Source organism: Lolium rigidum, chromosome 3, assembly GCF_022539505.1.
Source record: "Lolium rigidum isolate FL_2022 chromosome 3, APGP_CSIRO_Lrig_0.1, whole genome shotgun sequence".
Taxonomy (NCBI): Eukaryota; Viridiplantae; Streptophyta; class Magnoliopsida; order Poales; family Poaceae; genus Lolium; species Lolium rigidum.
This window is the reverse complement of record NC_061510.1, coordinates 68,416,589-68,440,700: the sequence shown is the minus strand read 5'-3', so window position 1 is coordinate 68,440,700 and position 24,112 is coordinate 68,416,589. Positions and strand designations below refer to the sequence as shown.

Here is a 24,112-nt window from a genome sequence, read left to right as displayed (position 1 = left end):
TCGATTTAAGAGATCAGCGGATCCAAATCATCTGATTGTAGGCAGCAGATATCCTGGTGGTTTAATCGTGCATGCTATCACAATAAGAGAGAGAGATCCAACTTTCTAGGAGAGGGTGAGATAACTCTGCACATCGGCAACAACATATAGCCGGCGGGGCCCTTGCAGTGATGCTGCAGACCATGCCCAAATGAAGCACCATGGTGGAAGAGAAGAAAATGTCTTATGGGAGAGAGAACTGATATTCAGTGAAGAAGATAAAGGGTGAAGAGGCAAATCCATAATTTTAGAAGAGATGAAGAAGAAGTGAAGTAATTAAGGATATAAAGAAGACAACTAGAGTGGATGATGTGTCATTGTTGTATGTGTGTACTAATCATAGATTTGAAATAGACAAATAAAAATAATTGGCATGATGCGGAAACACTTTAGCTTGCAAATGTTAAAAGACTGTGATATGTTGTCACATGCAACATAATTGCCGCCTGAGAATTCTTTTGTTCTTCAAATTTTAAATTGTTTACCTCTTGAATTGAAAGTTGAAATACAGATCCGTTTTCACGGTTAGCTTGACAAATTTTTATTCGAACCTAGTTGCTAGATTATAGTCACTTGATCACCTAGTTAGCCAAAGTTGGTTGCCAGGCTAAAATGAAATAATTGCCAAATTTTTTTTTACCTTCGCTCTTCTCACTCATGTAAGTCTTGCATGGTGGTAATGTTATCTTCTACGTGATTACAATGGGTCAAATAACCACTCTCTAAACACGTAAATCATTGCTATGACAAAAGCATGTAAAAGTTATTCGGAAATTATGTACAATTTGGCTAATAATAGTTAACTAGTAACATGATACCTATATATAGTATTGTAACCTGGCAACTGAAGTTGAAAAAAAGTTTCGTCAAAACACAATAAGATAGAATTTTGTTTCGAAGCTCCTGTCGATACGAATCTAGAGGTGCTGACATATCATCAATTGCATTATCAGTTTAGGAGAAAATTTATTTTAAGGATTCGTTTCAAATATTTGTTTGTCGCGCTGCCCTTATATGGAGGAATCTTAACTCACACGGTTAGATAAATTTTCCGCACGAAATGATCCTTTAATTGAATAAAGGAACACTAAATACATCTTTTTTTTTTACACTGGCACTAAATACATCTTAGTGGAACGAATTTTATAGCGCTACTAGTAGAAAAGCCAGTTTATTTTTAAAAATTATTTCTTTTAAGCACCTCCCATTATATCCAGCCTAAAAGAGGGGCCCGAGCGCCCAAATCAAAACCATCCTCGTCTACCTCCGTCAGCCATGGCGCCGCCGCAGCACGATCCCCGCCGGCCCTACAAGCGCGCCGCCATCTCCGACCAGCAGCGCCGCCGCGACTCCGCGCTGCGGACCCAGTCCGCCCGGCGCGCCGACGCCCAGGCGCGCGCACGCAGCCTCGCCAACTCCCTCCTGTCCCCCCCGTCGTCTTCCTCCGACGACCAACCGCCTACCTCCCCCGACGCCCACGGAGACGAGCCCGCCGTCGCCGAAGTTGCCGCGGCCGCAGCCAAGCTCCGCGGCCCCGACCAGCGCCGCTGGTTCGCCCGCCAGATCATGCTCCCGGAGTGGATGGTCGACGCCCCTCCCCACCTCGCCCGCGACTGGTAATCCGTCGCCCCCCGTCATCTCGATTCAAGTTCGATTCTTCTGTAGTCTCTTCGAAAGATGACTCTTCCAATACGGATTATGTTCTATTTGGCATGCCCTTGTCAGTTCATCCTCATCCTAGCAGCAAACTTTGCGTGTATTCTACTTACAAAGTACAACCGAGTACAACTTACCTAAGCCTACCATTGAGAAATAGCGCTAGCACTGTACTCACAAGTCAAGTTAGAAGTTACTGTACAAACAATGAAGGATTGACATTGCTCCAACAATTTAATTTTTCTGTATGCAGGCATGTTTGTGCCAGGCCTGCCGGCAAACGATGCCTGGTCATGTCGTCCAACGGCATCACGATCAGCAGGCTCCGTAACGGGACCATTCTCCACCGGTTTCCTTCCGCCCTGCCCAACGGATCAAAGAGGGGAATCTCTGGCCCAGCAAGCTCCTACTCTATCCTCGACTGCATATTCCACGAGGTAGCCATGCAAAAGATTTTTTATAGGGCACTTGGCTGCCTGATCCTTTACTTGCTTGCTTTAGGCCTGTTTCTGATCTTTGTGTTCTTGTGCTGCAGCTTGATGAGACATACTATATTGTCGATATGATATGTTGGCGAGGTTATTCGTTGTATGATTGCACTGCTGAGTTCAGGTTTTTCTGGGTGAACTCGAAGCTCACGGAGACCTCAGCTGGTGACCCTCCGTCGACCTACCATCGGTATAGATTCAGCGCCGTCTCCATGTATGAGTCCACCCTTGAGGGTCTTCAAGCGGCATATTCGCTAAGCACACCTTATGTCAAGGATGGTTTGCTGTTTTACAACAAGTAATAACTTCTGTCTGCAGACCTTTATTCATATGTTCTTGATACACATATTCTCATGTTTGCAAACTCCTTTTACATTTCACGCCACTTAGGGGATTTTTTTTTCTCTCTTATCAGGCATGCACATTATCAATCTGGAATCACACCCCTTACACTGGTATGGAAAGATGGGACTTGCAGTCAATATGTTCTTGATACGGATAGTGAAGGACAAGTACCAACCGAGCAGCATGTAGGTTCCTTTCTCTATTATGATTACTCGTACTATAGCTGATTAGATAACTCCTAGAAAGATGAAAAATATTTTCAACTCTTGCGCTTGCTACCGCTTCACTTCATTTCTTAATAATATAATTTTGTTGGGCTTGTTTCGTTATCAGGTTGTGTTGGAGCTGCAAGAGGATGGCAATCTAATTACGTCTGATGACCCTCCAATTGTGTTTGGTAGCTTGAACAGCGAATTTGTACAGAAGGTACTGTTTGGACATGAAGCTTATATTTCCACAATAGAAATAATTATGATGCATGATCCGTGTCTCAGTGTTTTCCCTCCCTGTTAGACAATAGGGAAAACTCCCTACTTCGTCATTTTTCATTTTATAAAAAGAATATTTGCATCAACAGGAGTAGTTCAAAAATAATTTTCAAAGTGTCTAGTCACTGCTGCATTCCCTCTTTCAAACTTGCTTTGGCCCTATGAATTATAAGACTGAGATCTTCCTTTAAGAATCTGAAGCACTCCAGAATTGCAACGTCTTGTGCATCAAATATATGGCGATTCCTGTGATTCCAAATGGCCCAACAGCCAGTAACAAGAATTTCCTTGAAACACTTCAAATTATATCTCCGTCTGCTATCCATTAACATATCCATCAGTAGCATATGAGTGTTCCATTCAAGGTTTAGCTTCCACTAGAAGCATTGGCTAAAATCACATCTGAAAAATAAGTGCATGAAAAATTCTCTGGAGTTATCTTGGCAGAGAGCACAGTTGACATTGGCAACATGCAAATTCTTTCTCTCTAATAAATCTCTGGTATTCAGTTAGTCCTGAATTAATAACCAAAAGAAGAACGTATGCTTAGGCTGGACACATGATTTCCATATCCAGTTGAAAGGCTTAGGAGCTTGGTCAGATGGCGACATAGCTGTCTAAACCTTTTATTGCTCTGTATCATCCAGTTATCCTTCCCTTCCATGCCAATAAGAGGGTTAATAATGTCAAGCATATTATCAGACTGATAAGATGCAGGCATCGACAGTGGTAGGTGGAAGTGATCATAGAAATCATCACTAGCAATGTTGCAGATCTCTTTAATAGTGATATCCTGATTCCTTGAGAATGAGAATAACTGAGGGAATTTTTCTTTCACTTCCATCTCCATTCATTTACCCTTCCACATTCTAATAGTACTGCCGTCACCAGGGGTGCATTTAGACAGATTTGAAAGAAAAAAAATTCCCACAGAGCAAGACAATCTTTCTACCAAAAGGAGCCTACAGGAGCAGTGTTCTGTGGTGTGAGGTTAGGCTTGTAGTGAGCATTCCAGATTAATTGAACCCATGGAATATCCATTTGATTCATGAATTTATATAGATTTTTCATGAGTAAAGCAGAGTTCTGAGTCCTCAAGTCCAATATTCCCTAGACCTCCAGCAGACTAAGGCTTGCAAACATTCTCCCACTTAACCAAGCACTTGCCTCTTTTTTCAATATCTTTTCCAACCTCCTCTAGCTGATCCTTCAACATGATCAATTATACAGAAAGGAACTTTCAAGGTGCACATGGCAAAATTTAACATGAACATGAAAATTGACTTAACCACTACTAGTCTTCCATCATATGACAAAATAGAGGCAATGCCAGTCAATTCTGTCAGCGATATTAATGAAATGTTCGATCCTTGGGTTAGTGGTACCCATGGGCAAGCCCTAGTAGGTAAAAGGAAGGCTTTCTGCTTTACAACCAAAGGCCTCTGCCAGGCTCACACATCTTTTAGCTGAGATATTTATAGGGATCATGGATGTCTTGGTATAATTAACTTTCATTCCAGTAGATGTAGAGAATTTGTGCAACAATTCTTTTAAACTACAGAACTGAGTTTCATCAGCTGGCAGTATTACCAATGTGTCATCGGCATATTGGACAATGGGATATTCCAGGCCATATAAATTATCCAATGTAGATTTAAAATACCTCTGTTCCAAGCCTCTTAATGATTCATTATGACCATAATAGATAATTCGTGTACATGCCCGTGACATGATGCTATCTCTGCGGTGATGCACTTAGTATATGCAAACATACTTTTTAGATGCTGCATGCTCTTTCTTGATTTTGCGTTCCTTCCTATACAGTGACCACCTGTCTATGTTCCTTATCTGAATATGTTTTAATCATAAACCACATAATCTTATATGATTATGCTTTTTTTGTGTGCAGTCAAACCTGCGGCCAGGGAACCTTCTCCGCTTCAGTGTAAGAGATGAAAGCGTGAAACTTGTGGATGGAAAGATGGAGATTGGTGAGCTGCAGTTTGTCGGGAAGCTGAACCGTTCTCGTAATTTTGCTGACAGCCACTCCAAAGTAAGTGTTGACATGACCAAGCACTGATTTAAACAATGCTCTCATTTTCATCACGTGTACCTAAGCTCTTGTTTTGTGTGTTCAGATTCTATTCCAGTATGCTGCCAGGCATGCTTCTCTTAGAATTGAGGATCTGATAGCCTCTGTTCAGTCAAACAGTATGGAGGTTGAATCTACAGATATTGAAATGCAAGACTGAGGTGCCAATTTCTATGTCATGTTTTTGCACTTGGTAAATTCTTGTGTTGATTGGTTCCCTTTTACTTATTCATTTTCCGTCCTTGTGTAATGGCAGTCATTGAAGCTGATTTTGGCGTTTGACTGGATACCATGTTGGGATGAAATCGTTCCAAATGAGACAAAGGTCTGTCTCTCATTTGTGCGTTGTTGAGGTAGACACTTGTCATAGAATTAATTATCATTTTTGGGGGAACTTTAGTAAGAGGGCTTTGATAAAGTATCACCCTTATAATTTTAGGAACCACCCTGATCATACCAAGCTGTCATCACACGAAGTCCTTTAAAACATTGTACCAACTCTTGTGCCTTGTAAGTTGTAATTCGATCGGTTGTTAACTGTTGTAGGATACGAGATAGTAAGTGATTCCGATTAAATCAGAGGCCCTGTAGATAACACACAGCTTTTGTCCATATACAGGGGTAAGCCAGTTGAGGCATTCAGACAGAGATCTGTGCAAACGACGTGATGGTCTGGAAGCCATGGTCTTCGGGGAGCGGCGCGTTTCCAGGCCTGATAGATATGAGCACCTCAAAACCTGTGAAATCGAAATGTATGATGAGTCTGAAAAGATAAGCCTTGGCATGTACATGTATATGCAGAAATGCATGCTACTGCTTTCGAATAGCTGAAAGATGCTTGAAATGAGATGCGGTTTTTCAGTTATGTATAGCAGTAAACATCACTTAGTTGAGTACATGCAACATTGATGTTACTGCGAAGAAATTGTGAGTGAAAAAAGGGGAAAGGAGATGTGATTGCAGACCTGCATCCCTTGCGGCGGTGGCTTCCTGGTAGACATCGGTCAGGAAGAGTATCTGAGACGGGCTGTCCACTCCCAGCGTCTGCCAGATCTCATAGTAACTCCGGGGCTCCCTCTTCCCCCTGCAAACCTCCATACCGATCAAGCTCAACAATGGGTGAAATGGTATATGGTCTTTACGAGGAAGGCAAGATTCGATATGCTACACGAGTACCCGACGCTGGTGTCGAAGAAGGCGGATAGGTATCTCCTGAGGTCGCCGTGGGCTTCAGTGTTGCCGAATATCAGCCGCTGCGCCTCCCTGCTGCCGCTGGAGTAGATGTAGCTCCTGACGGTGCCGGTGCCATGCCACCGCGCGAGAGCCTCGGCGACGTCGTCATAGACGACGCCCTGGATCTCGCCGCCATCGAAGCCGAGTCGCCATATCCGGCCCTGGAGCTGCTTGAGCGCCGGGAGCTTGCGGTCCGCGTCGATCATGGCCTCCACGTTGGCCACTAGGGCATCGATGACCTCTTCCTCGGGTGCCGATGGCGGTGGAACTAGCACGGCGCTCGGAACTCCATCGGCTAAGTCCTTGTCGATCTGGGCGCGGAGGAAGGCGACGTCGTCCATGGTCTGGCGGGTGCGGTAAGTGTCGACGAGGTAGGCACGGACATTGGAGCGGGCGTAGGGGAAGAGGACGTCGGTGACGAAGGGGATGGGGGTGGTGGTGCCCTCGATGTCCAGCACCACGCACCTCTGCATGAGTTGCAACGAGCAGTAATGTTAGTAGAGCAGAGGAGCATGCATTTACATCTTAATTCCTTCCATTTCATGCTATAAGATGATAGATGAAGGGGAGTGGTAGGTCCGTAGGTGGCACGCACTATGTCTCTCGCTGTTAAGCAGTAGTCGTCAGCTTCAGGAAGGTTGGTTGCAATGCCGTCGCTGCCATTGCCGGCTCGCGCAGCTCCCATGCTTCCATGATGCTGCTGCTGCTGCCCATGGCGATGACCAACAGGAGGACTAGTCGACGATGGTTGAAGTCTCAGTTCCAACCTCCTTTGCCTTCCCTAAGGGCAAGCACCACCACAAATTATTGCATCTTTAGATAGAGGAGTAGGAAGAGGAGACGGAAATTCCTAAGTGGATAAGAAAAATAATCATTACCTACCCTGGAGCTGGAGGAGAGACTAGTGTTGTTCCTACTGCGTGGAATACCATCTGCATCTGGGAAGAAGCCGAAGCAGCCGGAGCGGGAGAATGAGGTGGAGGCGACGAGGGGAAGAAGAAACATCTCTCTGATGCTTCTGCTGCTAGGTCAGTACTAGACTAGTGGATGGATGGCACTGCTAGCTGCGTCACATGTCATCTGGAATCCTGGATGGGACCGTGTGGAAGCTTATTAGCTGAAGCCTAATTGCTTCTCTTTTTTTCTGGTCAATATTTTCCCATTTTCTTGTATTCTAGCCATGAGTAGTTGGCTCCCTGTCCTGATTATGCCTGGTTGCGAATTTGACATTTTACAAGCAGGTAGCTAGTCTTCATCCAGTAGTCCTACTATCATTTTATTTTAGACAAAAAAAACTTACCGACATGAAATAAGTGGTATTTGATTTGTGAGATAGCTGCAAAATAAATAAGTAAATAACAACAAAAATAAACATGGTTCAAAGATGGCCCAATCCTCTAGAGAACAAGCCAAAGATTGTACTTTACTGAGACAAAAGTCTTCCCGAGCATGGCAGGTATTATTTTTCTAGTCCTACAATTCCATAAGACCATAACCATAAAATTAAGACACATGTTAGGTTTTTTATGTGCAGGAATATCCATGCCGACATACACCTCTTATGATTATATAGCTCCCCTTATCCAGGAACTAAAAAGGAGATATTAAGGTAAAATCATAATGATAACACGAAGTCTTGAGGTTTCTTTAATTCCCGGACTCAGTCTCTCGGAGGTACTCATATGGTAAGGTGTGCGCGCTACGTTTATAGGGGTGAATTTATGTACGTATTTTATGAGTGTCTTCATCTATAGTGTTTCATAAAAAGAAACTTTACCATGAATTATAGAATTGCAACTTAAGAATAAAACATAACAACAATCTTATTGTACAATCATACGCCAATCATGACTACTCTTCCATGTTGTCAGGAACATAAGGAACTACTCACAATGATAAACCACAATAACAGTTAGATGCATATGATAATAATACAGTCTAAAAGTATAACACGCTATCATGCAATAGGATGCAAACAACACTAGAACATTACTCAGGGTTCCGTTCTACACAAGTAGTGGAGGGGGTGGGTGCTGTCAACGATGAAGATGGAGGAGGTGATATCATTGGAGACGATGAAGATAGTGATGGAGATGGCGCTCCCCACATAAAGGAGCCTTCCGTGTCAAGGATGATGACGATTTTCCCCAAATGGGCAGCGAAACAAAGGTTTCTTTCCCCACCCAAAGTACGAGAAGACCTTTAGTTCCGCTACCGTCTTCAAATAATCATACAAAATTAGGGCATCTCTTTTCGGGGACGAGAAAAGTAACAAATGACAAAATTTGATAAATTTGAGAGTTTTATTTATGGTAATATAAGTTTTACATAAGATCGTTTAACGAGATGCACCTTATCAGGATGCAGATCTAGATAAGCAGTGATGCCCGAGACGGGTGCAAGCTCGAGGAGGTAGGAAGGATGGAAGAACGATTGACCATTTTTTCATTGCACTAATCAAACTTTGTTATAAAACTAGTGTACATTGGTTCTGTTGGAAAATTAGGCACAATTTCCATGATTAATCCAGAATATAAAACATGATGGCAGCAACTACTAACATGTGAAACTCAAACATACTAGATGCATTAATCAACATGAGTAGCAGCAGCGCAAACGGTAAAGCATCCATCGCTAAACAGATCGAGATATGTCGCACGTACCGATCTGGTGGAGGTGGCGGTGGAGGTGTAGCAGATGATGTCGCAGCAGTAACGTTGTTGATGACAACGTTGTTGACGACGGGGACGACAGGTCGAAGTAGACAGCTTTGAAGACGACGGTAGGCAGCACCGCCCGACTTGGACGGAAGGCGACCCGTGATGAAGAGCTTGAGCAGTCGCGCAGAGCGCTTCCCAAAAACCTAATTCGCCCTCTCCCGTACAAGATCGCAAGGACGAGCGGTTCCGGAGACCTGCTCTCCCGTTCGCCGATGCACGTCGGCTCGCGGGATGGAGTAGGCTACGATGGCGGCGCAAGCAGAGAGAGGTGGAAACCCTAACTCGTGTATTCAGTATATTTCTGCGGTAGTCGGGCAAGAGATTATATAGGCTCGGGAAACCCTAGGCAACGTGGGCCACGCCCACGTCGCACGAACGTTTTGAGTCGGTTACAGATAGCCCACGATCCGGGAGCGACCCGAACCGACTAACTGCGACGCGTCCGTCTAGGACTCCGTTCGTTTTCCCGAGCTGCAAAAAGTAAGGAAAGTCTCGGCTCGAGGCTCAATCCACTCACCACGAGCGAGGCGCGCGTGACGTGACGTGTCGTTTCGAGTCAAGTCGAGTCGAGACGAGCGAGGAGGAGGAGGAGCGCACGTGTAGCACTCCTATTCTCACTCACTTACTAGTGGTGGAACAACCCATTTTATAAGGTGGTCTAACTTCCTCCCAACTTTCCATGTGAGACTAAACTTCCCACCTCTTGCCACTCCCTAGTGAGCTGCCACCAACTTGAGCTCAAACTCACAAGGCTGCCACTATGTGGGCTTTGAGATTTATAGGGAAAACTGAAATCTAATTTGGACCACTAAAAATGGGCCCAATATTTCAACAGGTTCTGCCTATCCAATGATGTTGTTATCCCTTTGATGCTTGCCCCCCTACGGAAGTTTCACATACATGTTTCCCATCTGTTTATAGAACTTAAATTGAGGAGGGGGGGGGGGGCTTATATTGACAAAACATAGAGAGGCATGGACTGCCGAACGACTTGAATGATGGTTATTTTTCCTCCTTCCAATTTGTTTCTTCTCACCTTCTCAATCAAAACGGTAAATGGGACTTTTTATAGACCCTGAGAATAGTGACACTCCATGGTATTGAATAGGAAGGTCATTGCTTGCAAAGCTGAGTCTGCCCACTACAATTTGTGCTTTGCTTTTTTTCGATAAAGGGAATATATTAATATCGAGAGATACCAATTACACCCAGCCTCTGCAACAACGCATCACCCTAATGGCACTACGGATGCACACAGCCAAAAAAAACGAAAAGAAAACTAAGAAACAAAAGTCCCGCTATAGTATCACGGATCTAACAACAGCAATACATCCGCCACTATGACAACACCTGAATTGCAGACTCTCCAAAAAAACGACGCCTCCAAGAAGGGAACAGTGCTCCAACACCGTCGTCGCCCGATCAAAGATCTTAGGTTTTCACCCTGAAGATAGTCCCCACTCTCAAAACAATGCCTCCACCAAGGTCACTGCCAGTGCACAACCGAGCTAAGGCCAAACCTTGGATTTTCACCCTGAAAGGTAGGACTCTGCGCTTCACATGTGTTGTTGCCCCCACTTTCATACCGCTGCTGTGAAGCCCGGACACCAAGCAAGCCCCTCAACAGCGCGGAGACTTGAACCTCCCTTAGCTAGTCCTCCCTCCGGCCTTCATGAAATTCTCTTCTTCCGACTTTCATCATGGATCCATAGTCACTTGATGTCAACACAGAAAAAGAGCTTCGCGCCGCTCCCTCCAGAACCAAATGGTCGGAATAAACGCATGGGTCCGCACGACCGAATACCTCTGATCCAGCAAACTCCAGGCAAAGCACTGTTACATTCGCCGGCACAGCCTTCCAGAACTCAACTCTCCGGCCAGATCACGAGTCCAGGCCTCCGGTAGGTCCTCCTCTTCACGCAAGAGAGGCCCTAGGACCGCCGCCTTTATTCAGGCCGGACCCCCACGTCGGCGACCATCCCGGGCTGGCCAACCCAACCCTCCACCGGCGACACCATCGCCGGCTTCCATGCACCTCCATCTCACCGCCGGCTGGCGATGATAGATCAAAAATCCACCACCACCAACCGCAGGCCGACCCTCTCCGGCGAAGAAGAGGCCACCTCCTCCATCAAACCCAAGGCTGCTGCCCCGGGCGCCCTCGTGTCGCGGAAGATGCCCGAGATCGCCTCCACGCACCAACGAGAGGTGGGGGTGGATGGCATGGCGCAGACCGAGGGTCTGGCCGCCGCCCACCACCAACCCCTGCCGGAGTGCTGCGGGAAGCCGACGAGAAGAGGGAGACCGCAGCGCCGCCAATCGCACCCGCGCCGACCGGTCCGCCAGGGGACAGCCGACGGGAGGAGGGCCGCCGCCGCCGTCGCCCATCCCACGCGTGTCTGCTCCGCCAAGCATCGAGGAGGTGGGGATCCGGCCGCCGATCTGCACGCGGCGACGAGGAGAAGAGCCCCCGCCGCCGCCACGCCCCGAGGGACTTTGCCCCCGGCGGCGCTACCGGCGGCGGCGGAGGGCGGGGTACGGGAGGGTTAGGGTTGGGGGCGGAGGGTTGGGGGGGTGCGGAGCTGCTGTAAATCGGTCGTGCAGTTGGTGCCATTTGTGCTTTGCTTAGCCGCAAGCTCCTCGTTTATGAGCTGTTAGGAGGTAAAATCCATAAGATCGAATCCATTCTTTTTTGAAATCGATTCGAAAAAGGACTTACTTTTGATGGCGGGTCTAGAGAAATGGGAACAATGATGAACTATTCAGCTAGAGAAATGGGAAAAATCAGGCTTGGCCTTGGTTTTGCTTAGTCATCTTTCTTTCTTTGTTTTTGAATGATTTGATGGGTTTTGATAATAACAAGAAGAGTACCTTTTTCTCTATGATTTGTAAACCCTTTTTTTCCGTGCTTATGGAATCAGTTAGTGTCAGGTCTTGGCGATTGAATTCATCCCATTTTACTTTGTTGAGTGCGATCTGCAATTGAGTTTCCATTATTTTCCATCTACCGCTTAGTTAGTTAGGTCCGGCAAAACCCACATTGAAGAAAGATATCATCGAGTCTCTTACCACAATCTAGGTGGCTCTCCCATAGTGTCTCCGGCGGCTTCTTAACGAGTTTTAGCTTTGTGTGCCTATCCTAGGTGACCTTCTTCGTATACTAGATTCAGTCATCCAGGCAGGGTTTGCTCTTTTCTTCAAAGTTCGTTCGATAGCTGCCATTCATCCCTTGTCTCCTATGGGTTTGTCTCTTAAAAAGGTTAGAAATAGTGGTATACTCTGGTTAGCGAAGAGGACAACCGAAGCAAATTAAGAAGAAGTCAAGGTCTCGGTTCCGTCTATATTAAGTAAATATGATGTAAAGCTTTTGTTTTTCATTTTTAAGATAAGTGAATAAGAATATCCTTGGAAAAAAAGAAAGAAAGCTGAGCACAGACTCATATCACTTTCTTATTAGTCAGTCACATGAGGCTTACATCTTGATCAAAGCATCCGGGTTAGGGCATGAGCAATGGTGGCATACACAACTAGCTGCTCCATGTAAGAAAGTTGTCAGAAGCAACATGGTCAATTTTATCTCTCCAATGAAAGCTATAACTTTAGTCAGAAAAAAGAGAGAAGGGACCCCACAAATATGACATTATGTATCTCTTTCTCTCTCCAAAAAGCATGCTTTTTAGGTTTAAGATCCCACTTCTTGAATAGGAGGTTGCCTCCTCATCCGAACCTACTTTGGACCACCTGAACCTAGTTAAAGGTGTGAGACAGTAGCTCTAGGGCAGTGCATTGGGCCTGCCCTTACACAAATCTCTCTTTCTTTATGTACTGGAACAGGAACAGCTACCACTTCCTTAGAATAACACTAATTTACCACTCTACAAAAATAAAAAGGGATGGACTCGAGATATCATCCCCAAATTTGAGAATTGATCTTCTTCGTTTATACCTAAATAGTCGACAGTCTTACACCATTGTGATACTTCGGATAAACTGAAGCACATATATGAGAGACCAGTGCAAAACCTTCTCGAGATATCTTCCAAATTCTTAGGGTCATTGCTCTGAATCTTTGTTCCCTCAGCGCGAAAGCAGTTGGTTCCGTAGTTTGAGGATTCTACTAATTCCAAGTATTCCATTATTATTATTAATAAGAAAATATAAAAAAAGAGGAGAAGAACTTGTTCCCCCGGTGCGAAATATGAAAAATAAAGAGGAGAAGACATAACTAGAAGAATTGTGAGGAATAAGTCAATTTATAAAGTTGAAGCATTTCGATTTGGATGCATTGCTCAAATTTAGATCCACTTTTTCATTTTTGTGTAGCTTAGAGTATAAAGTATTTCAAATTGGGATTTATACATCATTGCGTACCTCCATAATTTTGTTTGTAATGTGTCAAGCTTTATATATATGACTTCTAAAATTTCAAAAAAATAAAGGGTTCACTACATCTCGGCTCATTACTCTAACCATGACGGTAGGTCTTTCCCGTTGTCCTGGTGGGTATGCAAGATAAAACCGAATACTACCTCCATCCCAAAGCTTAAGGCTTATAGTATTATTTTTAGAAAGTCAAATGTGTCGAGTTGGACTAAAATTTTACCAAAAATCATTAACATGTAAAATACAAAATCAATATCATTAGATAGATAATAAAATATATTTTTATATGGTATCTACAGAATATCATATTTGTTGATAGATTTTTCTAAAAGTTTGATCAAACTCTTCTTGGTTTGACTTTAAAAAATCCTTAAGCTTTGGGAAGTATGACCTAGCAACATTTGCTTTGAAAAATCTTGAAGTCGGAGTAATAGACTTTGTGGAACCTCTTCAATTTTTGGGTCCAATTTTGGGAAACAGAAAAAAAGGGGTGGAAAAGGGGATAAGGCACACTCTCCCCCTTGCTGCCTTCTCCTTCGGCCGCAATTTGGAACCGGAGCACGCCGGAGGACGAGGCCTGGACCTCCATTGATTCCCCTCCATTCCAGCAGCCTCGTCTCCACCCATCACCCCAGCTACTCGATACGAACTAGCTACCGCGGCTTCATTCACGGCGCGCGCGGCAGTCAGTGCGGTGAGCGCCGCCGCTTTTCTTCCCCGACGTGGTTCCGCCGTTGCTCGGGGTTCTTGATTGAAATCTTTGTCTCCCGTTTGCATTTGCGGCGGGTATGGCTGCAGTTTGGGGCGGCTGCAGCACAAGCCGCGGTTCCTTCAGTCTCGAACTGCCTCGGCGTGGCACGGGGATCCTATCAAGAAACGGCGGCCGGAGCGGAGGTGAAGCCCACCGGGTAAGCGGCGCCATGGCGATGGCCAGAGGAGTAGTGTGTGTTTGCAGAGCGGCTGCTCCGCCGTGTGTCCCTGAATCTGACGTCACCCGCAAGGAGGAGGAGGCTGGCTCGGGGACTCGTGGCATGGACGACGATGAACGGCCTGTTGCTGGTGGTTTCGTCTATCACAAGAGCCACGGGCTCCGGCGGCGTCCGGTCAAGCCGCCTGCTGCTGCCGTGGACAAGGAACCTGTCCGCGCCAGAAGTGTTCGGCCGGTGCCAGTTTCAGAGTCGACGCAAGAAGTGCCAGTTTCAGATAAGTTTGAGCATGGGGGATCAAGGCTGCACTTTCTGGAGGAGCGGGACGAGGAGAAGCTGTCCACAAGGTTGATGAGGCTCGGCCAGTCCAACAAGGTCAGGAGTGCCATGGAGCTGTTTGATTCAATGCGTGCCTCTGGCCTGCAGCCGACCGCGCACGCCTGCAACTCTCTCTTGGCCAGTCTCATCCGCAGAGGTTATCCCGCGGATGCCAGGAGGATGTTTGAGTTCATGAGGGAGAAAAGATTGGCTACTGGCCATACATATACCTTGATCCTGAAGGCTGTCGCGAGGACCGAGGGCTACATTTCTGCCTTGCAAATGTTCAGCGAGATCGAAGAGGGCAAAGAGTCAAGGGAAGCCCTTGACGTGATTGTGTACAACACCATGATATCCGCGTGCGGGAGAGCAAAGGACTGGAGGCAAGTGGAGAAACTCTGGAGAAGGCTAGCAGAAAACAGCTCCTTAACTGGTGGAACACTGATGACCTATGACCTGCTCGTCAGCACGTTCGTGCAGTGTGGACAGTCCGAGCTAGCAGTTGCCGCGTACGAGGAAATGCTCCGCAACGGGCTTGATCCAAGCGAGGATATAATGAAGGCAATCGTTGCTTCGTGCACCAGAGAAGGCAGGTGGGAGTTTGCGCTGGCCACGTTCAGGAGAATGCTGAGTGCTGGCATGAAGCCCAACATCATCGCATTTAACTCGATCATCAACTCGCTTGGGAAGGCCGCTGAAGATGAGCTCGCATTTAGGATGTACCATCTTCTGACATCCTCAGGGCTCGAGCCTGATCAGTATACGTGGAGTGCGTTGCTGTCTGCGTTACATAGGTCTGGTCGATGTTGGGACGCCTTGGATCTTTTTCATGGAATCAAATCCAAGCATCCGTCGGTATTAAACAGTCATCTCTACCACATCGCTTTGATGTCCTGTGAAAGGCTCGGCCAGTGGGAGCATGCTTTGCAGTTGTTGTGGATGATGGAAAAACATGGCCTGCAAATCTCAGCGGTTTCTTACAATCACGTGATACGTGCTTGTGAGGTTGCTTGCGAGCCAAGAGTTGCGCTGAAGGTGTACCAGCGTATGACTCGTGAAAGGTGCTCGCCAGATACATTCACACATTTATCTGTTATAAGAGCTTGCATTTGGGGATCTCTCTGGGACGAAGTAGAGGACATACTGGAGGTACTATTTCATTTTTGGTTATTTATTTCTGTTGAACTGGTAATGATTTTGTATTTCCAATAGCATTATTGTGCGCTTCTCTAGTGTTCCAGTGTCTAATCATTTGATGCTTTGGTTCTGAATTCTACAAAGCTACATTAACATAATGTCAAAATTGCAATCGTCCAGGGTGGGTGTCAACACTGTGAAGCCGAGGTATAACTGTGTTGTTGACTGTAGTAATGTTGTTAACAGTCAACAACATGAAAGGAAGTTCTCATGTTAGTAACAGTAAAAAATATATATATTTCAGGAATCTGTTGTTCCAAGTGGACTTGTGTTCTTTGCACAAATGAAGTTCATTTCCACACACATGGCTTTATTTTCTATTTAATTGATTGGTGTTCACACTTTGCTAGCCTAAAAAATGTATAGATTGCATGGGTGTATTTTCTTAGAAATTCGAGCTTACTGGGAATGAACAGTAATCATTAGTATGTATTTAGCCAGTTTTGACCATACCTAGCCCTGTGATATTTGGTACTCACAATTTTAATTTTTTCAAACTTGATTTGCAACTTTTGGTGCTTTCAAGTTTCATTTTGACACCTGAAAGTTCTGAACATTGCAGGAGGTTGAGCCAGATTCTTCGATCTACAACACAGTCATCCATGGGCTTTGCTTGAGAGGCAAACCCATATTGGCCAGGAAGGTGTATAAGAAAATGCAGAGCATTGGGCTGACACCAGATGGCAAGACGAGGTCCTTCATGCTGCAGCACATCACATCAGCTGAGTAGCCTCCTGACCTGACTGAGATGCAATAGCTATTAGTTGTACAAATCTAAACACACAATTGCATATGTAACCTACTGTCACTACGCTACTCTGCTGCAGTTTCTTTAACTTATATGAGTGAAGATACATGTTAAAGTGGAACAGTTAGGATGGCACACAATAAATTCCTACAAATATGGTCAAAGGAAGACTTGCATTCTGTCCAGTCCGTTCTTCTTATATTGTTGTGTGACGCCAATTTTAAGTATACATACACCAATGCAATGGATCCTAATATTGTATATGTTGTAGAACATATACAAGGGAGTGACATGAGTTAATGCTGATTTAAGATGTAAGATAACTAATTCTTGCAAAGTCAGCCTTGAAGTGTTGTCTTTTGGTGTTAAAATATTATTAGGAAAATATTTTTCCCCATTATGGATTTTATTTTTCGACCAGTTTGTACTCTAAATGGTGCAAAGGAGCACATAACGTAGTGCTCCTGTCCTTTGTGTACTCCCTATACTCCAACCTCAAAATAACCTCCAGAAAACTCATGAGTTCTTCTATAAACAATTTACCAAGTTCATACAACATCAGTCTACTATGTCATAAAAAATCAAATCCAAAAGTTAATCCACATTTTGGAAACAAAATACTAGTAAGACAAATTCATATGTGAATAGCAGCTAATTCAAACTGGGTTGTCAATTCGGCCTATTATCACGGTCAACACTGATTTTGCCATTTTGTTCTGGAGTGTAAATTGAACCTGGATTTATAATTCAGTTGTATCCATGTGCTTATTCTTAGAAAATTTTCGTAAATTTAGAGAGGTGTTTGAGATATGGAATGGGAGCACATGAACATGAAATGCAAGACCTTTTTTGGAGGCATTAGCAGCTACTACTTCACCACCGGAAAAGAAACTCCACCTAATAAGTAGTTATGACTTTTAGATAAAATCATTTAATGACACTACTATGTCTCTGTATTTAGCTCGGCTATTAATTCGAATTTGAATCGAATTAGTAAACCAATTCCTAGTTTGTTTGATGGAGTAAGCCGATTCCCTCCTTAAATCCAAGTCCTTGCTCCCCTCTGAAACCATCAGAAGCATGGAGCCAAGTGGCCGAGATTTTTCACCTCTTCGGACGATCTTCTCTGGCTCCCCCTGCCTGGCTGCTGTTCAACGGAAACATGCTCATTTTCAATGAAGAAGCAACACAAGCTACTGAGGCAGTGGCAACCGGAAGAAATGGCGTCTGCGGTGGCACCATTGTTCGCGACCCTGGATGGTTACCGTGATGGCCATATCAAGTCCGACGTGGTTCTTACCACCTGGAGCCTGGTACCTTTTTTTCGGGTTAAAGTGGCTCTTTATTGATTGACCAACAAAGGAATACAAAGACCTTCAGGAGGCTGAAGGAGCAAACCTGTCTACCAGAACTACTAGAAACAAAACTACGAGCCACTCTATGAGCTCCTGAATTAGAAGCCCGGTTTTCATGTCGGAAATGGACATCAGAGAAACCTGATGATTTCACCTTGATCTCCTGTGTAACCATGCTGTAGCTACCTCCATATTCTCCATGCAGGTTGTTGATCATTTGGAGGCAGCCTGACGCTACAATCATTTTCTGAATATGGATGTCTTCAGCTAGAGCCAACGCCTCCCTGCAAGCTAGAGCCTCCAAGGTAGCAGTATAATTAGGTCCTTGTAGCAGTTGCTCCAAACCTCATTTTTTCTGATATTGTATTTCTCTTGTTCTTGTCTCTGCTAGACTCACGGACACATACCAAAGCGAAGGTGGTGATGGGTCCGGACCATCTGTAAACAAGAGGGTGATGGGAAGGAGGCATGTTCCAAAACTCCCGAGCGACGTTAGGATTTGACTTCGAAATATGAGATAGTATAATTTCTGGAAATCAGCTGTAATCATTTTGTGTGTTACCATTGAAATTTTGACCACACCTTATTTTGTGAGATTTGGCACTCGCAAACACATATTCGGTTTTCTCAACCCTTTCAGCAATTTTCGGCGCTTTCAAATAAATGCTTCGTTTCGATCCATAGCAATTCTAAACATCGCAGGAGGTTGCTCCAGATTCTCTGATCTTCACCAGTCATCCATGCGCTTTGTTTCCTTCTCAAGAACAGATTCACCAGGAAGGTTTGCACAAAAATGAAGAACACTGGGCTGACACCAGATTGTTCAGATCAAACAGCTTGCCGTCCAACTTTGAAAACAAAATGTAGGACAACCATCTTGTAGGTACTGGAAAGCTGGTCCAAAATAAGACGCAGGGTTACCACTTACCACTTGTTGCTGTAACTTAAAATTGGCTACGAATTCCACTATAGAAACACTCCTTCCGTTCACAAATACTTGCTACACTTTAACCATTTCCCCCCTTTGATTCATGGCACTCCTTGACGGTACATAAAAACATGTAAGGGCAATTTACATCATGCTCAATTAGTTACATCATGATGCAATTACGCACATGGACAAAATGACAAGGGTGAAGACAGCTAGCACCTCATATGAACACAAAGGTACAGTACAACGTTTCGCATAATCTATAGATCGAAAGACAACTAATCCAGTTCGAAGTGCCTCTTGCCCTCTTCTAGAATTTACATGGCACACGCTTCTACCAAAATCAGTCATCAATTGCACGCTCGATCTACACTGTATAATTCTACATGCAACGAGTTACATCATTTACAGTTCCAGTACAAGGATATCTAGTTTCTAGCATTTACATGGATCCATCAAGCGTGCCTTCTCCCACATCGCCAGTGGAATTCTAAGTACATTCTCCGTCTTAGGTGTCACACGTGTGATGAATTTGATACGTGGCACCTTCTTCTTCGACGTAGCTGGAGCGACGATGTTCTTGATCGGCTTCACTTTCTTCATTTTTTGTGTCGCCGGACCCGGAGGTATGGTCTTGATCCGCTGCAGATTCTTCTTCTTCTTGGGTGTCGCCGGCTGAGAGAGCTTTATACGCACCACGATCTTCCCAGGCACTGGTAAGTTGTCCATCTCGGGCAAAAACCACGGGAGTCGGAGCGCGGCGGCCGCCGTCAGCCGCTTTTCAGGGTTGCACTCAAGAAGCCCTTTCAAGACTTGGAACCCATCGTGGGACAGCATCTCTTCATGGAACCGCTCCCCCAGCGTGTTCTGCTGCTGTGCCGGGAACCATCGCAGAAACGTGCCGGCGAGCGGCAGCGACGCGAGCTCCGGCCACGCCCTTTCATCTGGCAAGCCAAGCAGGCTGAAGATATCCCAGAGCTGGCTGATCTTAACAGCGTGCCTGCTTCCGCCCTTGTCGCTGAAGAGCATCTTGCCTCCCGCGAGCATCTCCGCCATGACGCATCCCAGCGACCATGTGTCCACCCGCGCGTCGTAGTCCGGCTTCCCCAGGAGCATCTCTGGCGCCATGTAGGGTGGCGTGCCGGCATCGTAGTACGGCGTATTCTCCGTCGCGAGGCACATGGCAAGCCCGAGGTCGCATAGCTTGAGGATCTTCCCGTCTTCGCCGACGAGGATGTTGGCCGGCTTGATGTCGCGGTGGACGATGCCGCGCTCGTGCATCTTCTGGGCACCGGTGAGAAGCTGCCACATGTAGCGCCGCACGACGAACTCCGGGAGCGGCGGCCTCTTGGACAAGGATGCGTGGAGGCTCGGACCGACGTACTCCATGACGAGGCTGAGCTTGGTGGTGTTCGGTTCGCGAACAAGGCCGTAGGAACCGACGACGTAAGGGTTTCCGGCGCAGGCCTCGAGGAAGCGTCCCTCTTCTTGGAGCTCGCTGGCGTCGGTGTCGGGGCGGATGAACTTGATTGCCACCGTCTTGCCCGTGACGCAGTGGCGTGCCTTCTTGACGATGCCGAAGGCGCCCTCGCCGAGGACGTCCGTCGCCTCGTACTCCTCCATGCTGCCGACGCGGACGCGCCTCCTCTTGCTGTTGTAATCATCTGATCCTTGCTCCATCACGTGGCCGGCGTTGAGGACGGCAGCAGCAGGTCGCTTGCCGACGGCCATGGTGGGTTTCTTGGTTGCTGTGGTGGAGGGAGGAGCTGAGCGATGCGATGAAGAGGTGGAGCAGACGGCGGCCGTGGATCGGGAGAGGAAGCATTTGGCGGTGGATTCGCGGCATATATACACCAGTGAAGCCGAACGCGCAATGGCCTGGATCGACAGTTCGACACAGAAGTAGAACCGGCCTCGACCTCGACTCGGATTCAAGTTGAATGTACATTCGTCGCTGGGCAGGTTGCGTCGCGAGCTTGCCGCCGGACTAGCGATTTCTCGCGATCGAGGTGAATCCGACTCCACTTCGTTTGCTTGGCGCTCGCGTCTTCGTTTGCACGGCCTAGAGAAGCGAGACCAGACTTATACACTATGTCAGGACCCAGATTGCTGGCACAAAAAAATGCTGGTAATTGTACCAAAAGTGTCGGCAATGGTTTTTCTAGGCAGAAAAAAAGTGTTGTATTTGCTCGAGTCGAGGTAGGTCTTTGCTGACAATTTTCAAAAAATGTCGCCGGAAGTATGTCAAGGCACAAGCAAAGATGCGAGTAGTAACTATTTCAGGCAGTTAACTTTGTGCATGTTAAGAGTTTTGTTGGCACTTTGGTAATGTGCCGTAGAATGTTTCTGCCGGCACTTTTCTAGAGATGCCGCTGAATGTTCTTTCTGGCACTAGCTGAAGATGTTGCGGAATCTTTTTTCTGGCACGTGACGGAAATGCCGTCCAAATTGTTTGCTGACATTTCTGTAAATGCCTCCAAATTTATTTTTAGGCATATAGGTATGGTACCGCTGATTTTTTTGTAGGCATGTTTTAATTTACTGGACTGCCAGCAGACATCACGCAATTTCAGTCAAACAACATTAGCACTCAAATTATTTAACTTACAAGAAAGCATTCAGTCAACATTTTAAAACATCCAATCCAGGTTACAATGTGTTAACTTACAATACCACATTCAGTCTAACTTACAAGCAAACAAGCATGCAGTCCAACTTGTCGGGGGCGGCGGCGGCAGCTAGGTTGTCGAGGAAGATGGCGACACTGATACCATGTCGATGAATAGGTCTGAAAGTCTAGGTCGTCTCCAGGCGGTTACATGTTGATATATTTGCCACAACATGGGCCGGGTATGATACAAGGAAGGACTCCAAATACACATACATATAGGAGTAAAACACATAAAATAAAGAGCCTATTACATATTCTAACACCCTCCCTTAATCTAAACCTTTCGAAAGGTTGAGATTACACTTGAATTCATCAAGTTTCTTGACTGGAAGTGCCTTGGTAAAACCATCTGCAATTTGATATTTGCTTGAGATAAACCGAATGGCCAACTTCTGATTAGCAACTCTTTCTCCGACAAAATGGAAATCAATCTCAATATGCTTGCTACGAGCATGAAATACTGGATTTGCAGACAATTTACCCCTAAATTGTCACACCAAAGACTTGATTTTTCTTTCAATTTAACTCCAAGTTCAACCAGGAGAGTTTCAACCCAAATCAACTCTGTTGTAGCATTTGCTAATGCCCTGTACTCTCCCTCAGTACTAGACCGAGATACTGTATCTTGCTTCCTAGCACTTCAGGAGACCAAATCCAATAAATATAGCAAAACCACATGTAGAACGTCTATTATCCAGGGAACCAACCCAGTCTGCATCTGTAAAAGCACTTAAGAAAGTTGATGAGGACTTTGTAAAAGTAATACCAAGCTGTAATGTATCTTTCACATATCTGAGAATACGCTTTGCAGCTGTCCAATGTTCTGTAGTTGGAGCATGTAAGTATTGACAGATCTTGTTTACTGAGAAAACTAAATCAGGATGTGTCAGTGTTAAGTACTGAAGAGCTCCAAACAATGCTTCTGTATTGAGTTCTGTCCTCAGAGCCAAGAGGTGTACCATCTGTCAAAGACAACTGTTCAGATGAAGACAGAGGAGTAGGTGCAGACTTGCAACTCTGCATACCAACTCTGTCCAGTAAATATGTAGCATATTACTCCTGTGTAAGAAGTAAACCATTGTGTATCTTCTTTACTTCAATACCAAGGAAATAGTGTAAGTCACCCAGATCTTTTATAGCAAAATTTGCTTTTAAGTCTTGAAGAAGAGTAGTGATGGCATGATCAGAAGAAACAGTAACTATGATGTCATCAACATAAATTAGAACAAATATAGTGATACCTGACTTGTTGAGAACAAATAGTGAAGTGTCAGCCTTTGACGGTTTGAATCCAAACTCACATAACTTGGAGCTAAGCCTAGAGTACCATGCTCGAGGGGCTTGCTTAAGTCCATACAAGGCTTTATCAAGCTTGCAAACATAATGCGGAGCGTGAGAGTTTTCAAAACCAGGGGGTTGTTTCATATAAACCTCATCTTCCAGAACACCATGTAGGAACGCGTTCTTGACATCCACTACAAGAAAAGTTGCCATGGCCGACGAAGTTGAAGTCGCGCCGTGGTTGCTGGTGCACCATGGCCGACGATTTTTGGTCTCTCTGTTGTGCATGTCAACACTTTTTTTTTTCTCGTTTTTGAGGCCACCTAGCCCGACGAAAACGGCCAAAACGTCTCCTATGGTGGCCCGGGACGTGGTGCATCTCGAATTCTCGGGTTCGCCGGCCGAGTCAACGCAAATCCGCACCAGCCAGGGATGTAGGGCCCAGATGGCAGCCTCTCTGGCATTGTTTTTTTTTTCTCGATCGCGCCATCTCGTTCAACGCTCTCCGATCGAGCCGTTTACGATGCATGATCATGGGTCCCACATGTCATCCTCTATGAACCAAAATTCTTTCTATTCTTGGATTTTTTTACCCCCTGATTTCTGGCTACTTCCTTTTTATTTTGATCCCTTGCCGCCTTGGAAACGTTGAGACCGCTGCTGCTAAATGGGACCCGCATGTCATCCTCTATGAGCAATCAAGTTTCTTTTCTTGGAGTTATTTTGGGCACCTCATATTTGGTCACTTGCCTTTTTCTTTCGATCCCCTGCCGCCTCTCAAACGGTGATACCGCTGCTGCTAAATGGGACCCGCATGTCATCCTCGATGTACTATAAAACTTTCTTTTCTTGGATTTTTTGGCACCTCATATTTGATCACTTACCTTTTTCTTTCGATCCCCTGCCGCCTCTCAAACGGTGATACCGTTGCTGCTAAATGGGACCCACATGTCATCCTCTATGTACTATAAAACTTTCTTTTCTTGGATTTTTTTGGCACCTGATATTTGGTCACTTGCCTTTTTCTTTCGACCCCGTGCCGCCTCTCAAACGGTGATACCGCTGCTGCTAAATGGGACCCGCATGTCATCCTCTATGTACAATCAAGTTTCTTTTCTTGAATTATTTTTGGCTCCTGATATTTGGTCACTTGCCTTTTTCTTTCGATCTCATGGCACGTTTGAAACGTTGAGGAACCTGCTGGCTCATGGGACCCGCATGTCATCCTCTATGTGCTATAC

General features: G+C 45.5%; 4 protein-coding genes across 13 annotated transcripts; 2 read left to right on the top strand and 2 right to left on the bottom strand.

Annotated features, from left to right (window-relative positions):
• Positions 1 to 1,314: 1,314 nt before the first annotated feature.
• LOC124701744 (snurportin-1-like) lies at positions 1,315 to 5,979 on the top strand. Of its 8 annotated transcripts, none has more exons than XR_007002189.1 (10): positions 1,315 to 1,655; positions 1,949 to 2,132; positions 2,231 to 2,481; positions 2,599 to 2,713; positions 2,862 to 2,954; positions 4,926 to 5,069; positions 5,155 to 5,269; positions 5,365 to 5,433; positions 5,548 to 5,618; positions 5,728 to 5,979. XR_007002189.1 is itself a non-coding variant. In XM_047233839.1 (8 exons), exons 1-7 carry the CDS (start codon positions 1,315 to 1,317, stop codon positions 5,266 to 5,268), a joined length of 1,242 nt encoding a protein of 413 aa, XP_047089795.1. In that variant the 3' UTR covers positions 5,269 to 5,301; positions 5,728 to 5,979. The 8 variants fall into 8 exon arrangements, 1 of the variants encoding a protein (XP_047089795.1); XR_007002187.1 differs by having other exon boundaries at positions 5,365 to 5,461; XR_007002191.1 differs by having other exon boundaries at positions 5,155 to 5,301.
• LOC124701745 (probable bifunctional methylthioribulose-1-phosphate dehydratase/enolase-phosphatase E1) lies at positions 5,589 to 7,405 on the bottom strand. 2 transcript variants are annotated; one of them, XM_047233840.1, is made up of 5 exons: positions 7,224 to 7,405; positions 6,937 to 7,122; positions 6,285 to 6,808; positions 6,074 to 6,192; positions 5,589 to 5,845 (listed from the first exon to the last, which is right to left on the bottom strand). In XM_047233840.1, the coding sequence occupies exons 1-5, from the start codon at positions 7,344 to 7,346 to the stop codon at positions 5,748 to 5,750; spliced, it is 1,050 nt and encodes a 349-aa protein (XP_047089796.1). In that variant the 5' UTR covers positions 7,347 to 7,405; the 3' UTR covers positions 5,589 to 5,747. The 2 variants fall into 2 exon arrangements, with proteins under 2 accessions (XP_047089796.1, XP_047089797.1); XM_047233841.1 differs by having other exon boundaries at positions 7,220 to 7,334.
• A 6,559-nt stretch (positions 7,406 to 13,964) lies between these two features.
• On the top strand, positions 13,965 to 16,818 carry LOC124701743 (pentatricopeptide repeat-containing protein At3g29290-like). 2 transcript variants are annotated; one of them, XM_047233837.1, is made up of 3 exons: positions 13,965 to 14,138; positions 14,243 to 15,837; positions 16,448 to 16,818. In XM_047233837.1, exons 2-3 carry the CDS (start codon positions 14,365 to 14,367, stop codon positions 16,613 to 16,615), a joined length of 1,641 nt encoding a protein of 546 aa, XP_047089793.1. In that variant the 5' UTR covers positions 13,965 to 14,138; positions 14,243 to 14,364; the 3' UTR covers positions 16,616 to 16,818. The 2 variants fall into 2 exon arrangements, with proteins under 2 accessions (XP_047089793.1, XP_047089792.1); XM_047233836.1 differs by having other exon boundaries at positions 13,965 to 15,837.
• A 2,536-nt stretch (positions 16,819 to 19,354) lies between these two features.
• Positions 19,355 to 20,650, bottom strand: LOC124694976 (putative cyclin-dependent kinase F-2). The gene has a single exon (XM_047227895.1). It carries the CDS (start codon positions 20,648 to 20,650, stop codon positions 19,355 to 19,357), a length of 1,296 nt encoding a protein of 431 aa, XP_047083851.1.
• Positions 20,651 to 24,112: the final 3,462 nt, after the last annotated feature.